This window comes from Galeopterus variegatus, unplaced genomic scaffold (genome assembly GCF_000696425.1).
Source record: "Galeopterus variegatus unplaced genomic scaffold, G_variegatus-3.0.2 Scaffold694, whole genome shotgun sequence".
In the NCBI taxonomy this organism is placed as follows: domain Eukaryota; kingdom Metazoa; phylum Chordata; class Mammalia; order Dermoptera; family Cynocephalidae; genus Galeopterus; species Galeopterus variegatus.
In genome coordinates, this window is record NW_007726805.1 from 401879 (window position 1) to 418984 (window position 17106).

The window sequence follows — 17106 nt, forward strand, 5'->3', positions numbered from 1 at the left end:
TTATTACAGGACACAAATGTGTCCTCTATTTTAAAAATTGTGTCACTATTTAATCATTTGCATTTATAAAAAAGGGAACATCAGAATAAACAACTGCTAAATGGTGCTGGAGAGCTCTGAACCAATTTCATTTTCAGGGTTTGGAACTCTCAAGGAAGTCAATACATGCAAGAAAATGAATCTCCTTTTGCATCTCTTTCTATTGGCTATTCATCAATATAGAAATGATCATATTAACAGTCATAGATTTAGCCCTTGAGCAACCTGGCACTTAATCGCAGAGTAAGACATTTTCCTCCTCTATTTCTTTTTAAAAATAAAAACAGCATTTTATGAGTATTTTCTAATTATGAGAAGAAATAATGCTCATCTAGAAGATTCAGAAAATAAATAAATGTTTAGGAAGTAAAACAAAGAAACCCCTCTTTTAATCTTATATTCCTCACCGGTATGGTCCCAATTTTTTGTTCCCCTTCATAGTAGCTATCTCTCTTTCCTCACCTCTCATTCTCAAATCTACTCCAATCAGGGCTCTGCCCCCACCACCTCCTTCTTCCTCCAGGCACTTCATCTGCTGGCTTTTGTGATACCACACTCTGGTTTTCTTCCACCTACTTTATTGGTCTCTCCATAGTCTCCTCTGATTAAAATAATTTAATCAGACCTTTAAATGTTAGAATGTTCTTCTTATTTACGCTCTCCCTAGGTAACCTCAACCAGTCTCATGGCTTGAAATACTATAAATATACTAACTCTCATATCTTCAGATCTGACCTTACTCCATTAAGCACCAGATTCATACATTCAACAGCCTACTGACATTTCCATAGGGACATGTCTAAAACAGAATTCTTAATTCCCCAAACTCAGCCACATTTCACAAACATTTCACAACCCACAAATGATTGCTCATTCTGTCTTCTCTACCTTGGTGATAGCTACTTAATCCAAATAACTTGGAGTCATACTTGACTTCACCCCTTTCCTCATTCTCACATCCAAATCGCATGCAGTAAACCAACTCAATCAGCCCACTTTTTTTNTTTCCTCATTCTCACATCCAAATCGCATGCAGTAAACCAACTCAATCAGCCCACTTTTTTTTCCTATCATACGTTAAATGCCTTTCCTTTTGAGTCAGAAACATTAGGCACTTTAAAAACCGTCATGAATTATTAAATTCATCCTATATTTAATTGCTACTTTATGATCAAATTTTCTCTATTTGTGGTAGGGTTAATGAGTTTTTTTCCAGCTGAGTTTTGTTAAAATTCTCATATCAGTTGGAACCCTCCCAGAGAAATATTTCTCACCTATTGATATTCCACTAGAAAGTGTAGAACTTTCAGCTTGGCCTCGAGATGGTGCATGGGGCTCCATGACGCTATCATCTAATAGATGTCTTGGCCCTGCATTTGGGAACGTTGCACTCTTAAATTCTGCTGTGTTCATTTTATGAATGAAACTGGAAACAGAGAAATATTTTTCATGCCTTTTATTACTGTTACTAAGTCAGCGTATAAAAGATATTCTTATATAAAGATTCAGGATATAAAAGATTTACCTGCTATCCTGAACTTACTTCTGAACACTTATAAACACATGGATTTTGAACACACAGATTTTGGCATGAAAACCTCAAACCAATAGTTTAGGGAATTTTATTTTTAAGGAAACCTGGCCATACCTACCTATATAACTAGAAAACAGTTTAAAGTAATTTTATCTTGAGACTCAGGTTCATTAAAAAATTGTTTTCAGGCCAGCCCGGTGGCGCACTGGAGAGTGCGCCGCTTGGGAGTGCGGCGGCGCTCCCGCCGAGGGTTCGGATCCCATGTGGAGACCGGTTCCCACTCACTGGCTGAGCGCGGTGCGGGTGCAACACCGAGGGTTGCGATCCCGTTACCGGTCAGTAAAAAAGACAAAAAGGAAAAAAAAAATTGTTTTCATGTTCACTTTTGAAGAATATTTAATTTTCATAAAAATCATAGCAAAGGTGAACATAGGTCCCCTTTTTGAGAAAACAATATTGCAAAACTAATGAATTTAAACAAAAAATCAGTTTCTCTTTCTTTATGTTTAGGAATAAACAAAATAATTTTTGTAGACCTTAATTTATGACTTATTTTGGTTAAGACAAACGATGACTATCTTAAATAAAGGCTAGAATTTAAAAGAAAAATGTTATATCACTATCCTGATTTTATTTATGATGGCTTTCTATAATGTTCATTTATCTCTCCCAAATACAAGGCACTGTTGAGAAAAGCTCATTTCCAAATTCAGGTTAAAGAAGAAATAAATGCTTTCAGGTAAACAAGATGTTTTACTGAATCAGAAAAAGACTGTGGTTGTTTTAAAAAACCACCAACTATGCAAGGACACTATTTTCTATTTAACCAATAAGTAGAAAACAAATAGAAAATAAACATAAATCCAACTACACACAACTTAAAAATTTGAAAGATAAAATTATAAATGCTGACTTATAACCCAAGCTATGGCACTTCCTATGTCCGTGTGGAATCAGGTTCCGAGGGGATGGGGGTGTCTGCGGGAGCAAGGCTCTTTCAGCTGCCACACTTTTTCTTCCACTTTGTGGTGATGCTGATACTTCAGGACCTAAGGGTTAAATTAAAAAGAAAAAGAGAGAGAGAGAGAGAGAGAGAGAGAGAGAAGATTATTTTATTTTTAATCTCTTGATATAAAATATAAAAAAAGTGGTTTAAATTTTAAGATAATATTAATGTTAGTTCTATTTAATTGACATGAAGATGAGAAATACTTATTTTCCAAGTCCTAAAACACACAATCCCAAACCACACACAATCCATTAATTTTTATCTATCTTACTTGCGCTAAGTAGAGACAGTTCAAATATTTTCTCCATTTACATAGGAAGAAGCAGAATTAGAAGAGATGGCTCAGGGTCTCATATCATGATAAGACAAAATCTAGACTAAACACACAGGTCTTCTAAGTCCTAGGTTCAATGCTCTTTTAATTTTATACATTGCTTCTTTACTCCTAATTTCAGATTCCTCTTAGGTAAAGAATGTGTTGGGTAGGTCAAACACTCAAGTTAGAAATTAAATCTATACAGACACTGTTCAAGCTTATGGGAATAGGGCCGGCCCGGTGGCGCATTGCTACAGTGCACCGCTTGGGAGTGTGGTGGCGCTCCCGCCGAGGGTTCGGATCCCACATACAGACCGGCGGCCGCTCACTGGCTGAGCGAGGTGCGGGTGCAACACCAAGGGTTGCGATCCCGTTGCCGGTCCCAGTCCGGTACGGGTGCGACACTGAGGGTTGCAATCTGTTGCCGGTCACAAAAAAAGGAAAAAAAAAAAAAAGCTTATGGGAATAAAAAAAATACAATTAAAAAGTACAAAGATTTGCAAGAAAGTGCTTTAAGAATTAAAGGAAAAGCAAATTTAAGAGATTTAGAATAAAATGTTTTTCCCTGCTTGTTCCCTCACTTCTTCACATCTTGTTAGAGAGGCCTACAAATATTTTTAGAACATACAATATAAGGCTTAGTGCAAAAGTCTGTACTGGGAATTTTTAAAAAGGTACTTATATTTACCACTTAGAACACTGAAATTTCTAGTGTAATTGACCCTCATTGCCTAGGACAGTGAATTTGTAATTTGGAAAAAAAAAAAAAGAATAAGCTATTGATAAATATTTATCTATTATTTTCTGTCATATCTATTTTCCTTGATTAGGTAGCATGTTTATTTGTACACTACTGACAAATTACAAACAGTTTTTTAATTAAAAAACCAAAAAAACCCAGATAAGACTCACAGATTTTAATACCAAAAATAATTTTTGCAATCACTATAAGATGTGTTAAGTATTTATTTACTTTGGAGTATATTCTTATTAGGCTATATTATTTATTATTTTATATGAGAAAACTATGCACTAACCTACTAAATCTTCCCTGGAAGCAGCAGATCGTGGTGTGCTTGTCCCTGGTTCTATCTTTAATGAAAGCCTGAATTTTAAAAAAGACAAAACACAGGATAATTAACACTTGACAAAATAATATTAGTCATGTATTTTCCCACAAAAAATGAAAACATTTTTATAAAATAATCTGAGCTATATATTTTTCTTTAAGAACAATCTTTAAGATGTTACATCTCCTATCTCTTTCATACAAAGCTGATCTTCTGGTTATTCTAGGAAATATTAAGAAGGAGAAAAACATTTAAAAAGTTGTATTTGAAAACACAAAAATTTTCCCAACTGCCCCAGAGTTGCCAAACAATTCAGCACATTTTAAGATATTTGATGTATGACTAAAAGATGATTTAACTTGAGCTTATATTGATATCTGACACTTAATTAAGGAACCTCCCCATAATGACTAAAAGATGATTTAACTTGAGCTTATATTGATATCTGACACTTAAATTCAGGAACCTCCACATATATTATTAAATATATTATGCAAATTATTTCTAAAATATTTACTGGATGGGCTTGGTTTGACTGTAACACTGAAAATTTTAAAAACACCTTGAGACTAACAATTCAACAAACCAACTAACACAACAAATCAAAAGAAAGATCTGTATAAATAAAAGGATCGTTTGCAAAATTCCAAGTGAATCCTTGTCCTACATCAAGGTTTATTAATTGGTATTTAGGTTCCATTTAAGATAATATATACAGTTTTCAGTTCCATAAGAGATTATGATTTCTATCATTGGAAGCTATTTCAGGAAAAAGGACACTAAAGCGGTTGTAGAAAATGCTTTGTTGTAATACACAAAGCCTAACACTACCAAGAATTTATCTGAAATTAATAAAGACTGTTTAAGCACTGTAATGACTGGAATTTTCAATTATACAAGTGGCATTCATAATAAATCTATTGTAGGCTCTTAAGTTATTATTTCTTTGATAATCTGAGAATTAAATATGATTATATTCCAATTATTTGACAATGTAAAAATAATGTATTGAATAGATGTATGATTAACCAGGACTTCCTGTTCTTTTTTTTTTTTTTTTTTTTTTTTTTTTTTTTTTTTTTTTTTTTTTTTTTTTTTTTTTTTTTTTTTTTTTTTTTTTTTTTTTACATAAGAGCAGTTTAATTATTTAGGCTGCAGACTGTACTGCAATTCATTCATTTGATAAATATTGAACACCTGTTTTGTGTCAGGCACTGTATTCTGCACTGGAATGTAAGAGACTAAGGCAGACATGGTGTCCCTGCTCTTCTGAAGCTTACAGTCTAGGGGATGAAAGACAAAGTAGTAAACAAAATAACTATAATTTCCTAACAGCACCAAAATAGAAAGAAACAGAAAGGGAGCTTATTAGGTGAATCACATTGCGATTGGTAGCAGCTGGTAACCGACAGCAGTATCAAAAGTAGAAGCATCTTAAAAAGCACAGCAGTGAAGGCTAGTCTGAGGGTTAGTTGCTTACAAAAATCATCAAAGCAACATGTAATAACAATGATGCCAATTCACTGAGAAAAGGTATGTTACATACTAAAATAACTTGGAAAGATTTTCATCCTGATTAAAAGACATGCGTGTAATTATCTATACTAACCACCTGTATAGACTGAGTGGACAAAAATAGAGGTCTTTGGATAAATGAAGTGTCATTTCTATTTAAATATTTTTCATCACAAATCCATTTTTTCTAACTAGTAATTATAATGGCTCTTATCTTAAAATCCTCTAATTTTCAACATTTAATTAGTAGGCTCATGCAACACAACTGCATCATTAGAAAAACAATCTATCAGTCTCCCACATGATGTCCTAACACCACCAAATGACCTGTAGTTCTCCAAGCACACTGTTTTTTATCCCTTTCCTATGATTATTCCACCTCTGGAATGCCTTTCTCCTTACCCTTCATGTGGGGCTAACTCCTCACCTGTTAAAATTCAGCCTCAGGTGACACTGTCTCCTGAACCTGTTCATGTTTCTCTTCTCTTTATTTTTCCCACTTAAAGCTGAGTTAGATCTCCCATTGTCTATGTTTCCATAGCATTCTGGGCATATCTCTATTTGTAGTACTGTTTGAAATGTTTTATAATTATCTGTTTTGTGGATGTGTCTTGCACTAGACTAAGTTTCTTGAGGGCAAGAACAATATCTTGTTTATTTTTAAAATCTCAGCAACTAGCACAGTATCTGGCCTATAGCAAAAGCTTAATAAATATTTGTTAAATGAATATAATGGGAAGGCTGCTCTGGTGCTAGCTACTCATGAAAACAAAAGTCAATAATAATAGCATCAGCTTCCCTACAAAAATGAAGGTATCATAAAATGTCAGTTTATAGACAGGACTACTTAATGGTTTCAATGGCTAAGTCTATCCTTTCAGCAAAGTAAAAATTTACCATCCTCAATAAATGGTGCTGGGAAAACTGGACTTCTGTATGTAAAAGAATGAAACTGGACCTGCACCTCTCACTGTATAACCCATTTTGAGTTGATTTTGATAAAGTCTTAAATATAAGACCTGAAACCATAAAATTACTTAAGGAAAACATAGGGGAAACACTCCAGGAAGTGGGACCAGGCAAAGACTTTATGAATAAGACCTCCAAAGCACAAGTAACAAAAGCAAAAATAAACAAATGGGATTATATCATATTAAAAAGCTTCTGCACAGCAAAGGAAACAATCAACAGAGCAGAAAGACAACCTATGGAATGGGAGAGAATATGTGCAAACTATATATCCAACAAGGGATTAATATCCAGAATATATAAAGAACTCAAACAACTATACAGTAAAAAAACCCAAATAATCTAATTAAAAAATGGGCAAAGGAGATGAATAAACACTTTTCAAAGGAAGATATACAAATGGCCTACTGGTACAGGAAAAAATGTTCAACATCACTAGTCATCAGAGAAATGCAAACCAAAACCACATTGAGATATCATCTTGCCCCAGTTAGAATGGCCATTATTAAAAAGAACAACAAATGCTGGCAAGGATATGGAGAAAGGGGAACTCTTCTACCGTAAATTAGTACAGCCATTATGGAAAACAGTATTGAGGTTCTTCAAACAATTACAGATAGAACTACAATACAATCCAGCAATCTCACTACTGGGCATATATCCAAAGGAATGGAAATCATCATATCAAAGGGATACCTGCACTCCCATGTTCATTGCAGCTCTATTTACAATAGCCAAAATATGGAACCAACCTAAATGTCCATTGACAGATGACTGGATAAGGAAAATGTGATATACATACACAATGGAATACTATTCAGCCATAAAAACAATGAAATTCTGCCATTTGCAGCAACATGGATGAGTCTGGAGAAAACTACGTTAAGTGAAATAAGCCAGACAAGGAAAAAGAAATACTGCATGTTCTTACTTATAATTAGGTGGAAAGAAGAAATAAAGAAAAGAAAGAAAGAAAAGAAAAGAAAAAAGGGAGGGAGGGAGGGAGGGAGGGAAGGAAGGAAGGAAGGAAGGAAGGAAGGAAGGAAGGAAGGAAGGAAGGAAGGAAGGAAGGAAGGAAGGAAAGATCTAAACAATTCCTTTAACTTTCAGAATACGAGAGATAGGGGTGAGGTGGGGGGAGGGGTGGGGTTGGGAAGAGATAGGTTGGGTAAAGGGCATAAAGAAAAGACATGATTTGTGATAATAATATGCTTATAATAAATAATATTTAAAAAATTTACCATCCTCTATAATCACACAAAATTTTCCTAGACTTCACTTCTACTAAATAAACTTTAACTTTTTTAAACACAATGATAAGTTTCTTGAGCCAGATAAAGAGATATTACTCATATTTTGGGTTTTAAGATATCTGTTCTGTACCTCACAGGACAAAACATAAGTGTTTATTAGGTATAAGTTCTATGTCAGTAATTAAGAGAGATGGGAAAATAGTGGTAAATATAAGATACAGACCACCAAACTTGAGAAATTTACAACCTACGGCAACAGATTTGTGAAACAATTCCAGCCTTATAAAGCTGATCCACTGACCTCATACAATTTCAAATTAGTTACCATGTAAAAACTTCATAAGGGCTGGCCCGTGGCTCACTCGGGAGAGTGTGGTGCTGATAACACCAAGGCCACGGGTTCAGATACCTATATAGGGATGGCTGGTTGGCTCACTTGGGAGTGTGGTGCTGACAACACCAAGTCAAGGGTTAAGATCCCCTTGCTGGTCATCTTTTAAAAAAAACAAAAAACCAACTTTTTGTAGAACACAAGTTGGTAGAGAAATATAAAGTATTAATATTATGGTGTGGGGGAGAAGACAGCAATAAAAGTGTTTTCAAATATTAATAAAATTTTAGATTCAAATATATATCCAGAGCATCTTAATATATTTAATATTTGAAGAAAAGTTATTTCTAGCTGTTTTCCAGAATTTCTAACCTTTTATTGGAACTAATTCTGTTCTGCAAAATTAAAAAAAAATTCTTGAAACCTATGGAACAAGGAAGCTGATAATTAATACCAAGGAGGATAAGAAAAAAACGTTTTTATATAATGAACTAATACTGAAAAATAATCTAGTCTTTCATTTTCATAAATTTTTAAAACATGACGTTTTATTAGAAAACATATTTGCAGAAGACACAAAATTCAATTTGAAAGCTTGGAAACAATTGGCATAATAAAACTAAGCAAATTAAAAAAAAAATTAACAAATGAAGCCAAAAGAAAAATGACAAGCCTCAAGAGAAATAAGTCCTTTATCCTCCCACCTTTTGAAAAAACCCAGCAGTTATGATGGAAAGCATTCCACCAAAAGATAAAAAGGGTTAATAATTTAAAAATTTCCCATCCTTGGGCAATATTGTGGATGGTAAGGAGAAAGATATGAATATCAGCTATTTTAAAAGTGAGTTTAAAAATCCTTTATAAAGGACTTGCTATAATATATAGAAAAGTTTAAGTACCGTGCTGTATTGGAGAAATATGTCTCTTACCCAGAGGCAAAAAGGTTCAACAATCTCTCAATCCACAAAAACAACTGGAAAGAAGCTCAAAGACACATCAAAGAATTACCTTTAAAAAGGGAGTAACTTTTCTATTTTGTAGACTGTTTTGTTAATTTTCTATTAGAAGATAAATTTCCATAAAGATTCAATGATTGAATATAGGAGGAAAGGAAGAAATTCAAATTAGAACTATCAAAAATCAGCTCTTTACAACCTGAGAAAAATAAAATACTTTTTAATAAAAAAAAAAAGGTACTTATATGTTGGCTCAATGACATGAAGTGATTAAAAAGAAATAGGTACAGGTAAGTCCTTTTATCTTTGTCAGCATACCACTGGATTAGGCACTTGTATGGTACAATGCAGGATTAAGATGTTTAAATACATGGGGATGGAAGGGTGGAGGACAGGACAAAGTTATACAAACCATTTTTGAAGATCCAACCTACTTGTAATTATCGTCTTCCACAAACTTTTGTAGTTCTTCTATATACTGAACAGAGTTCAGGTACTTTTGGACATGAGGCAACATGGGAATATCTAGGCAAAAGGTGACAGATAATTATCTGGTAAAGTACATCTTAACCAGAACATTAAAAGTTAAGCTGAGAAAAATAATTTAAAAGTAAATTAGGGACACACAGCACCACAATTTAAATTAACTCTAAAAGGACATTACTGAGGTAAACTTTATTTAATGTGAAACTGAAGGTTTTTAGAAAACCTTAGATTTAGAAAATTTATTAAATTTAGAAAATCATAGTTGCATGCTGTTTGTACAGATATTTTTAAAAGTCCCACATATTTGAGAAATTTCATAGGGAAAAAATCAGGGACTTCGCCATGATTTATTTTCAGACCTCAATGAAATGCAAGATGTGAATGCAGTTATTTTTCTTTTTAAAGAAACCTGATTCCAATTTGTAAGCATGGTTTCTATCCTTTCTTTACAAATTTCAAACAAGATTAACTTAACATTACAATTTGGTGTTATATTAAAAAAAATGGAGAAAAGGACAGAGTCAGAGATTATCTAATTTCAGTAAGGTTCTATCCCACACACACTTTTAGGAAGTTTTTGAAGTCTTGAAAGTATAAATGCACATAAGTAAAGTCAGATTTAAGACAAATTTATTTGAAATAAATCAGATAATGTAAATTCACTGTCTTTTAATACCACAAAAACTATATGTTGACAGCCTAACTTCATTCCCTACCAAATTAAAAGCATCCAAACATTTTTTTCAAAAAAAAAAAAGAAAAAGAAAAAGAAAAAGCTATTCTAAGCATTGGGGCTTACTTAGCTCTTTCCATGTCATTCCGTAAAATGTCACTGTCTTTTAATACCACAAAAACTATATGTTGACAGCCTAACTTCATTCCCTACCAAATTGAAAGCATCCAAACATTTTTTTCAAAAAAAAAGAAAAAGAAAAAGCTATTCTAAGCATTGGGGCTTACTTAGCTCTTTCCATGTCATTCCGTAAAATGCACCTTGAACAAAAATTGGTTATTTACTCAATAACTCAAATTGGTTATCTGACTCAAGAAAGCTAGTCAATTGTCACTAGAATCAAGGATGCCTGCTAGTTCCCTAACTGAAAAGAATATAAGAACTATTTACATAATAGATCAGGGAGATCAAATGAGATGAAAATAGAAAATAAGTTTGTAAACTATAAAGGGCTAAATAACTGTGAGATGGTAATATTACTTATTGCCCCTGTGCTCTGTAAGCAAATTTCCTACAAAATAACAGAAAAGCAAGAGATAAAAGTAAAAATTTTAAATATTAAATATTTCAAGTCCTTAAAAGTATGATCTGAAACAGGATGCTAAATAGTAAATGATGAAATAAAATAACCATTATTTTTCTTTATGTTAGGATGGAAATAAGAAATTGATGTTCCTTGCTGTATGAAAAGTGGTCATCAAAATACATGTAAATGAATCAATGTAATCGCATCATGGTAATGGCTTACCGTTATCCCCCAGAAACTTACCATACTCACAGGACTGCTGTAAATCGGAAATTATTCGAAGAATGTTATTCATTAAATTTGATCTTTGCTCATTTTCTAGAATGCTGCCAGTTGATGGGTATGCTGAATCAATGTATGTCAAATCTGACAAATAGATACCTGAAACAAAATTAGATAAATGAATGTTTTCCTACTTGTAGTTTGGGAAAGTATGACAAGGTGAAGGGGGAAAAAACCTAGTTTATAGATATATTCTAATATATGCCATATTTAGAATACATTGTTATTAATACACTGAAGCGTTATTAAAGCATGACCACTGGGACCAAGGTTTCTGTAGAGCTGGAGTCAGACATGCACATAATATGGTTTTTTGTAAATGTCTTCTTATGATATCATTTTCAAGTATGGTTCAAGGCTGGAGTAAGAAACGCCAGCACATATGGGACTTAATGGAAAGAAGGTGAGCTTTTGAACTGTATAATGGAGATGGTTACCTCTGAATCTCAGTTTTTACATCTATACAACCAGTACCTATCTTCCAAGATGTGCATATAGCCAGAAGAAGTTAACTTAGCTAGCCTAGCCAGTATCTACCATAGGGAAGTTATTTAATATTAGTTTTATACTTCTTTGCCTTGAATTGGTAACTACTGTCATTTGAGTCTTAACTACTTTGAAAAAAAATTAGCTCAATCTAGTAGAAATAGCTCTATAGATCAACAAATGGATTTCTGAAACAGTTCATGTGACTACAAATTCTTACAAAGTTAACTCTAACCCTCCCCTACATTCTCTGTACCAATAAAAATAGCACATCCTCCAAAATAATTTCGATATACTAGTCCTGAACATGGACGGTCACTCATTTAAAAATATTTCCTGAGAGTTTACTATGCACACGTAAAATGTATAAGACAACTATAGATAGAGAGAAAAAAATATACTTTCCTACTTTTACCTCACTACTCCATGTTTATGAACTCACAGGGTAAATGCAACCAAAATGATGTACTCACTACTTTCCAAATAAGTCCTATATTTTCACTCATACCACTTTCTTCTACCTTGAATTTTTCTAGACTCATCTCTGCCCATCCAAATCTTATGTCTTATACGAGGGGTCTTCAAAAACTTCATGCAAAGATTCCTATCATCTTTTAATTCTATTTTTCCATGAGCTTTTTGAAGTACCCCTTGTATATTCAGTTCAGTGTCAACTGTTTTTACTTTTCTCAGATTCCAAGAAAGGAATTTAGAAACTGTCTAGTCTAACCTCCTGTTTTTTATAGATGAACCTGAAATCCACAAATATTAAAAGGTTGTGTCTAATGCTGTACAACCTGTTACTGACAGAGCTGGGTATCTCAGAGGTTTCACTAGTAGCCTAGATTTTTTAATTTTTTAATTACATTCTGTTGTAAAGTTGTACATTATCTATACCACTCCCTTAATAACATTTGAGACTTCACAATCTCTAAAATTACTTAAATCTTCTCATATTTATATCTTACCTGCTCAAGACTATATATTTATTTAAGGCAGTTGCTCTATCTTGCACTCTAAGAAAAAGAAAATCCTGTGCAATGTTTTGACAACAGGTGCTTAAAACAATGTAAAAAGTTGGCATGGCAATCCTTTTACTCATCCTAGTAGCATTCATTTTCCCTTCAGCAAATTTTTACAGTATTATTTAAGCCATGTATCATAAATACTTTTACTTCTTTAGAGAATCAATACTTTTTTCTCCCTATGAGAAAATAATAATTTTCTCCCTATTAGTCCAAATAAATCTACAGTCAAGGTCCTTCCCACTTCATCCAACCTCAGAGAAGAATCGCTCTCTTCTTTCTAAATCTAAACTGTGATTTTGAATGTAACCGATATTCCCTCCTTCAAAATACCCACTGTTGCCTATTCTATCACTCACCCTCCACTGGCTCCTTTCCTAGAGCCAATACACACATTTAAATCTCCCCTATTTAAGAAAACAAAATCAAAACATCCCTTCCTTCAAATCTAATCCTCTCCTCAAGATAGAACCCATGCCTCCCACCCTTTAACAATCACCTTGAAAGAGAAACACCAGGATCATACACTTATTTATTTCATCCTTCATTCTATTTTTAATGTAATATTTAATACACATAAAAGTTTACATGTGTTAGGAAAAAATGTGAAAGACTCTGAAATGGGTAAAAAAGATTACTAGGTATATCCTGTCTCCAGTGCATCCTGTTAGCCCTTGAGCTATTTTACAACTCTTTAAGTTGTTGAAAACTGGCAATAATACAAATTCTTATCCATAAAAATGCCAATGAATTAATCCAGTGGAATGTAATTGATAATTAACCCTGTAAATGTTGATGAATTTTGCAACTATTTCTACATTTATTTCAGCATTCGTGACTGTCTATATGGGTGTTACTTTTTTTTTTTGTATTTGAATAAAAGATTTATTTTCTTCTCAGGAAAAATAGGAAATTAGGGAAACACACTACATTTTACAACTCACAGTAAATTGTAGTTGATCCTAACCCTTCTTGGTACAGCTGTCAAAAGCATTAGCTGTTTAACCTGAACCAGAGTGTTCATCCCTTGGTAGATGTACATGGACAACACTAGAGAACTGCATGTTTTCCCTGTGAGAAGCACAGGACAAACAGAAGTTGCTGAGAAAAACTATCTTTCCAAGCAGCCCCTCTCTTTCCATTTTGGAGGATTTGCCTGAACTATGCAGCTAGGCAGCACTTAGACTTGCCCCCTCTTTCCCAAACCACATGGGGCCCCAAGCCCTCACTGCCTGGGACCTGAAGTACTAAGATTCAGCAGTCACACCTAGTGAACTGGTAAGAGGGGTCCCATAAAAACAACAATTTACATTTATGCTCTTATTTCCACAACTGGATATGGGGAGACAGGCCTTTTAGAAACCTTAACTAGATCTTAAGACTCATTAAAAACTTATATGTGTGTTACTTTGAATTCTCCCTTGAAATGGTTATATCTTCCTTATTCCTTTATACATTTAAATGATTTAAATAAAATCTTTGACATGTACTCATTTCATGTGTGTGAGAATCATGATTTTATCTTTTAAAAAATTACCTTTAACATGTAGTTCCTGTTGTTATCAAACAACATAATAAGCATTTGTGAAAGACAAGTTAACTTAAAAACATCCGTAAGGAGAGCTAAAAGATTCTTCAAGGAAATGGCACAGGGATGTCAGCACATGTAAAATGATAATAGCAATAAAAGATATATTAAAAGTCATATAGAAAAGGTTAAAAGAGAAGTCTCAAAGTTCAATACAAGAAAACGTCATTCCCTGATGGGATCAGAGAAGGCTTCAAGGAAGAAATGGGATTTGAGCTGGGTATTAATGGGCCAATTCTTGCCATTCTTTTACCTTATCACTAAATCCAGATGACAGTGATTTAGTATGAAAAGCTAATGTAATATAGCTCATTAATAATTTTTATATTGGTTACATGTTAAAATTTTTAATATATTGGGGTAAATAAAATGTTACTTAAAAACAAAACAAGGGCTGGCCCCGTGGCTCACTTGGGAGAGTGTGGCACTGGTAGTGCCGAGGCCGCGGGTTCAGATCCTATATAGGGATGGCCGGTGTGCTCACTGGCTGAGCGTGGTGCACACCACACTGTGCCAAGGGCTGCAATCCCCTTACTGGTTAAAAAAAAAAACCCAAACAAAACATCATCATCATTGATACTGTTGCATCTATTTGTATGTTCCTTTCCTACTTCATCTCCCTGCTTCCAGTCCAAAAGTAACCACTATTCTGAATTTTTAAATTATTCCCTTATTTTTCCCAAGACACGTCTACATCCCTGCACAATATATTATTTATGTTTGCTTATTTTTGAGCTTTAAAAATCATATTTTATGTATGCGTGATTAAATAAGGTAACAGTATTTGTAAAGTTAGAAAAGCGTCTGGTACACCCTAAGTGATTTATAAGCACATACACATACCTAGGAGCAGAGCTGCTAGGTTAGAAAGTATATTAATATTCAACTTTAAAAGACGGTGCCACATTGTTTTTCAAAGCTATATCAATTCACATTCCCATTGACAATATATGAGTTTCTCCTGATCCACATGAACACTTGGTATTATCGATCTTAATTTCCGCCAATCTTGTGTGTATAAAATGGTATCTGTTTGTGTCTTAATTTTCATTTCCTTGATTAGTAATGAGGTTAAGTTAGTATTCCCCATGGTCTTTCCTTAATTTTCTCGTTCTACATGTACTTTTTCTGTAACATATTAATTATGTAGCTTCAGCTAGCACCTAATTGCTGATGAGTTTTCAAATCTCTTTATAGAACTAAGCTCCTGACTTTTGTTTTCAATTTAACATGCCAAACTAACCATTATCTGTCCCCAAACACCTGTTAGTCCAATATCCTACCTTGGTTAGTGATATTATTAATTGCTCAGATTAGAAAGCTAAAATTGCTCAAATTAAAAAAGCTCAGGAAGAATTTACTATTTTTTATTTTTCCCAAATTAAACTATTAGTGTAGTTTAATCACTGAATGATCAAGTAATGTTTTACAGGATGTAAATCAGAGGCTAATTAAACTATTAGTGTAGTTTAATCACTGAATGATCAAGTAATGTTTTACAGGATGTAAATCCAGAGGAAGCTGGCAGCCCATCTGTTCCAATGTTTTTAAAATCAGGAAATATCACAGGAAAAATCTAAATCACTCTCTTTTCCTGAAAAATGAGAATATCTGGCAACATTGTCTCATAATCTTTTTTTTAGCTACAATGAGGTACAGCTGAGAAGGTACAGGTTTGCTTTAAATTAACCATAAGGATGCCAGTTTGTCATAACCTTCATTTTCCTCTATTATCTTACTTCTGGTTTACATCACTTATTTATATTACCTGCTTCATTCTTGTGAGCATTTGCTTTTATAGGCTCTTGAGTTTGCAATTCTTGGTATAACTATGTGTGACACAGGAATTCAAAGAAACAATTCTGTGAAAGATGTAGAAATTAAGCTCAGACTTTAAATAAAGGATGTGGACTGACAAACACTCGATGATAGGACCTATCAGAAAGAGAAAAATAGCACTAACTAAGGCAACAAAGAAGGGAAATCACATGGTATGTATAGGAAGTAGAAGCCCAAAACTTTCAATTAGAAGCATCACTCAGCAACTAGGTAGTAATCCAGTGAAAGATAGTGTGACATGATGCTGTGATGTTAGACTCAAACCCCAGTTCTCCCACCTAGTATTTAAGTACTAAGCCAAGTTATTTATGGTAGCCTAAGTTTGTGTTTCCTCAGATATTAAGTTACTTAATGAACATTTCTTGATTTAATGAAATATAATAGCATAGTTGGTACTCAACACTTATTAATTCCCTCTCCAGCACCCTATTTTCATAGGAAAACAACTGGACCAGAGGTAGGGAAAGTCCTTTGTCTAAGTTCACATAGTTGGTGGGGAGTCAGAGCTCCCTTGTTTTTCACTCAGTTCAGGGTTTTGTTTGTTTTTAAACCACAACACATCAACTAACAACAAGAATGACCTTACTCAGACAAGAGGGGTCATTTTGTAGAACAGAAGAACTTGACGTTATATAACACTGAATTTAACATTAAAAAGTATTAAGTTTCTGAAAGAATTTCACTTATTATTGGTAAGTACACATAAAAGCAGTTTTATCTTAAGAAACATTACACAGTAAGATATAACATTACAACAACATCAATTTTCTTATAAGTATAAAACCTCCTAAAGCAGCAACCTAGTAAGTAAAATGTTTAAAAATTCTTCTAGGCTATAAAGAGTATTACATTATTTAGGTGGCTGCCTCCTGACAAAGTCTAACTCTTGTTTTTTAACAGAAAACAAACTCATCAGCCTGCAACTACTTCTAAGTAAAGTTTAGTACTATTTTTTCAGTATTCAACTTAAAAGATCTCTGGCCAGCAGACTAACATGTTTGTTTTATAACTGCCCGTTGAACTATGATAGTTTATTTCCAGATGGTGCCCTTCCTTCAACCTGCACACAGTCTCTCCTTGTTCAGAGCTATTCAACCTCCTGCTGATACTACTACCCCCACCCTTATTTAAGGCTACAGAGAGGAAATC

At 33.6% G+C, this 17106-nt stretch overlaps 1 protein-coding gene across 2 annotated transcripts in view; it reads right to left on the reverse strand.

Moving 5' to 3' along the window:
- Positions 1-17106, reverse strand: part of RALGPS2 (Ral GEF with PH domain and SH3 binding motif 2) — a 129625-nt gene that overhangs the window by 24295 nt on the left and 88224 nt on the right. For both annotated transcript variants that reach the window (XM_008571513.1, XM_008571512.1), the window contains exons 8-12: positions 10981-11118; positions 9427-9517; positions 3936-4003; positions 2487-2622; positions 1314-1465 (exon numbers count right to left, since the gene is read on the reverse strand). In XM_008571513.1, the coding sequence (XP_008569735.1) occupies positions 1314-1465; positions 2487-2622; positions 3936-4003; positions 9427-9517; positions 10981-11118 (585 nt within the window). The remainder of the gene's footprint in view (positions 1-1313; positions 1466-2486; positions 2623-3935; positions 4004-9426; positions 9518-10980; positions 11119-17106) is intronic.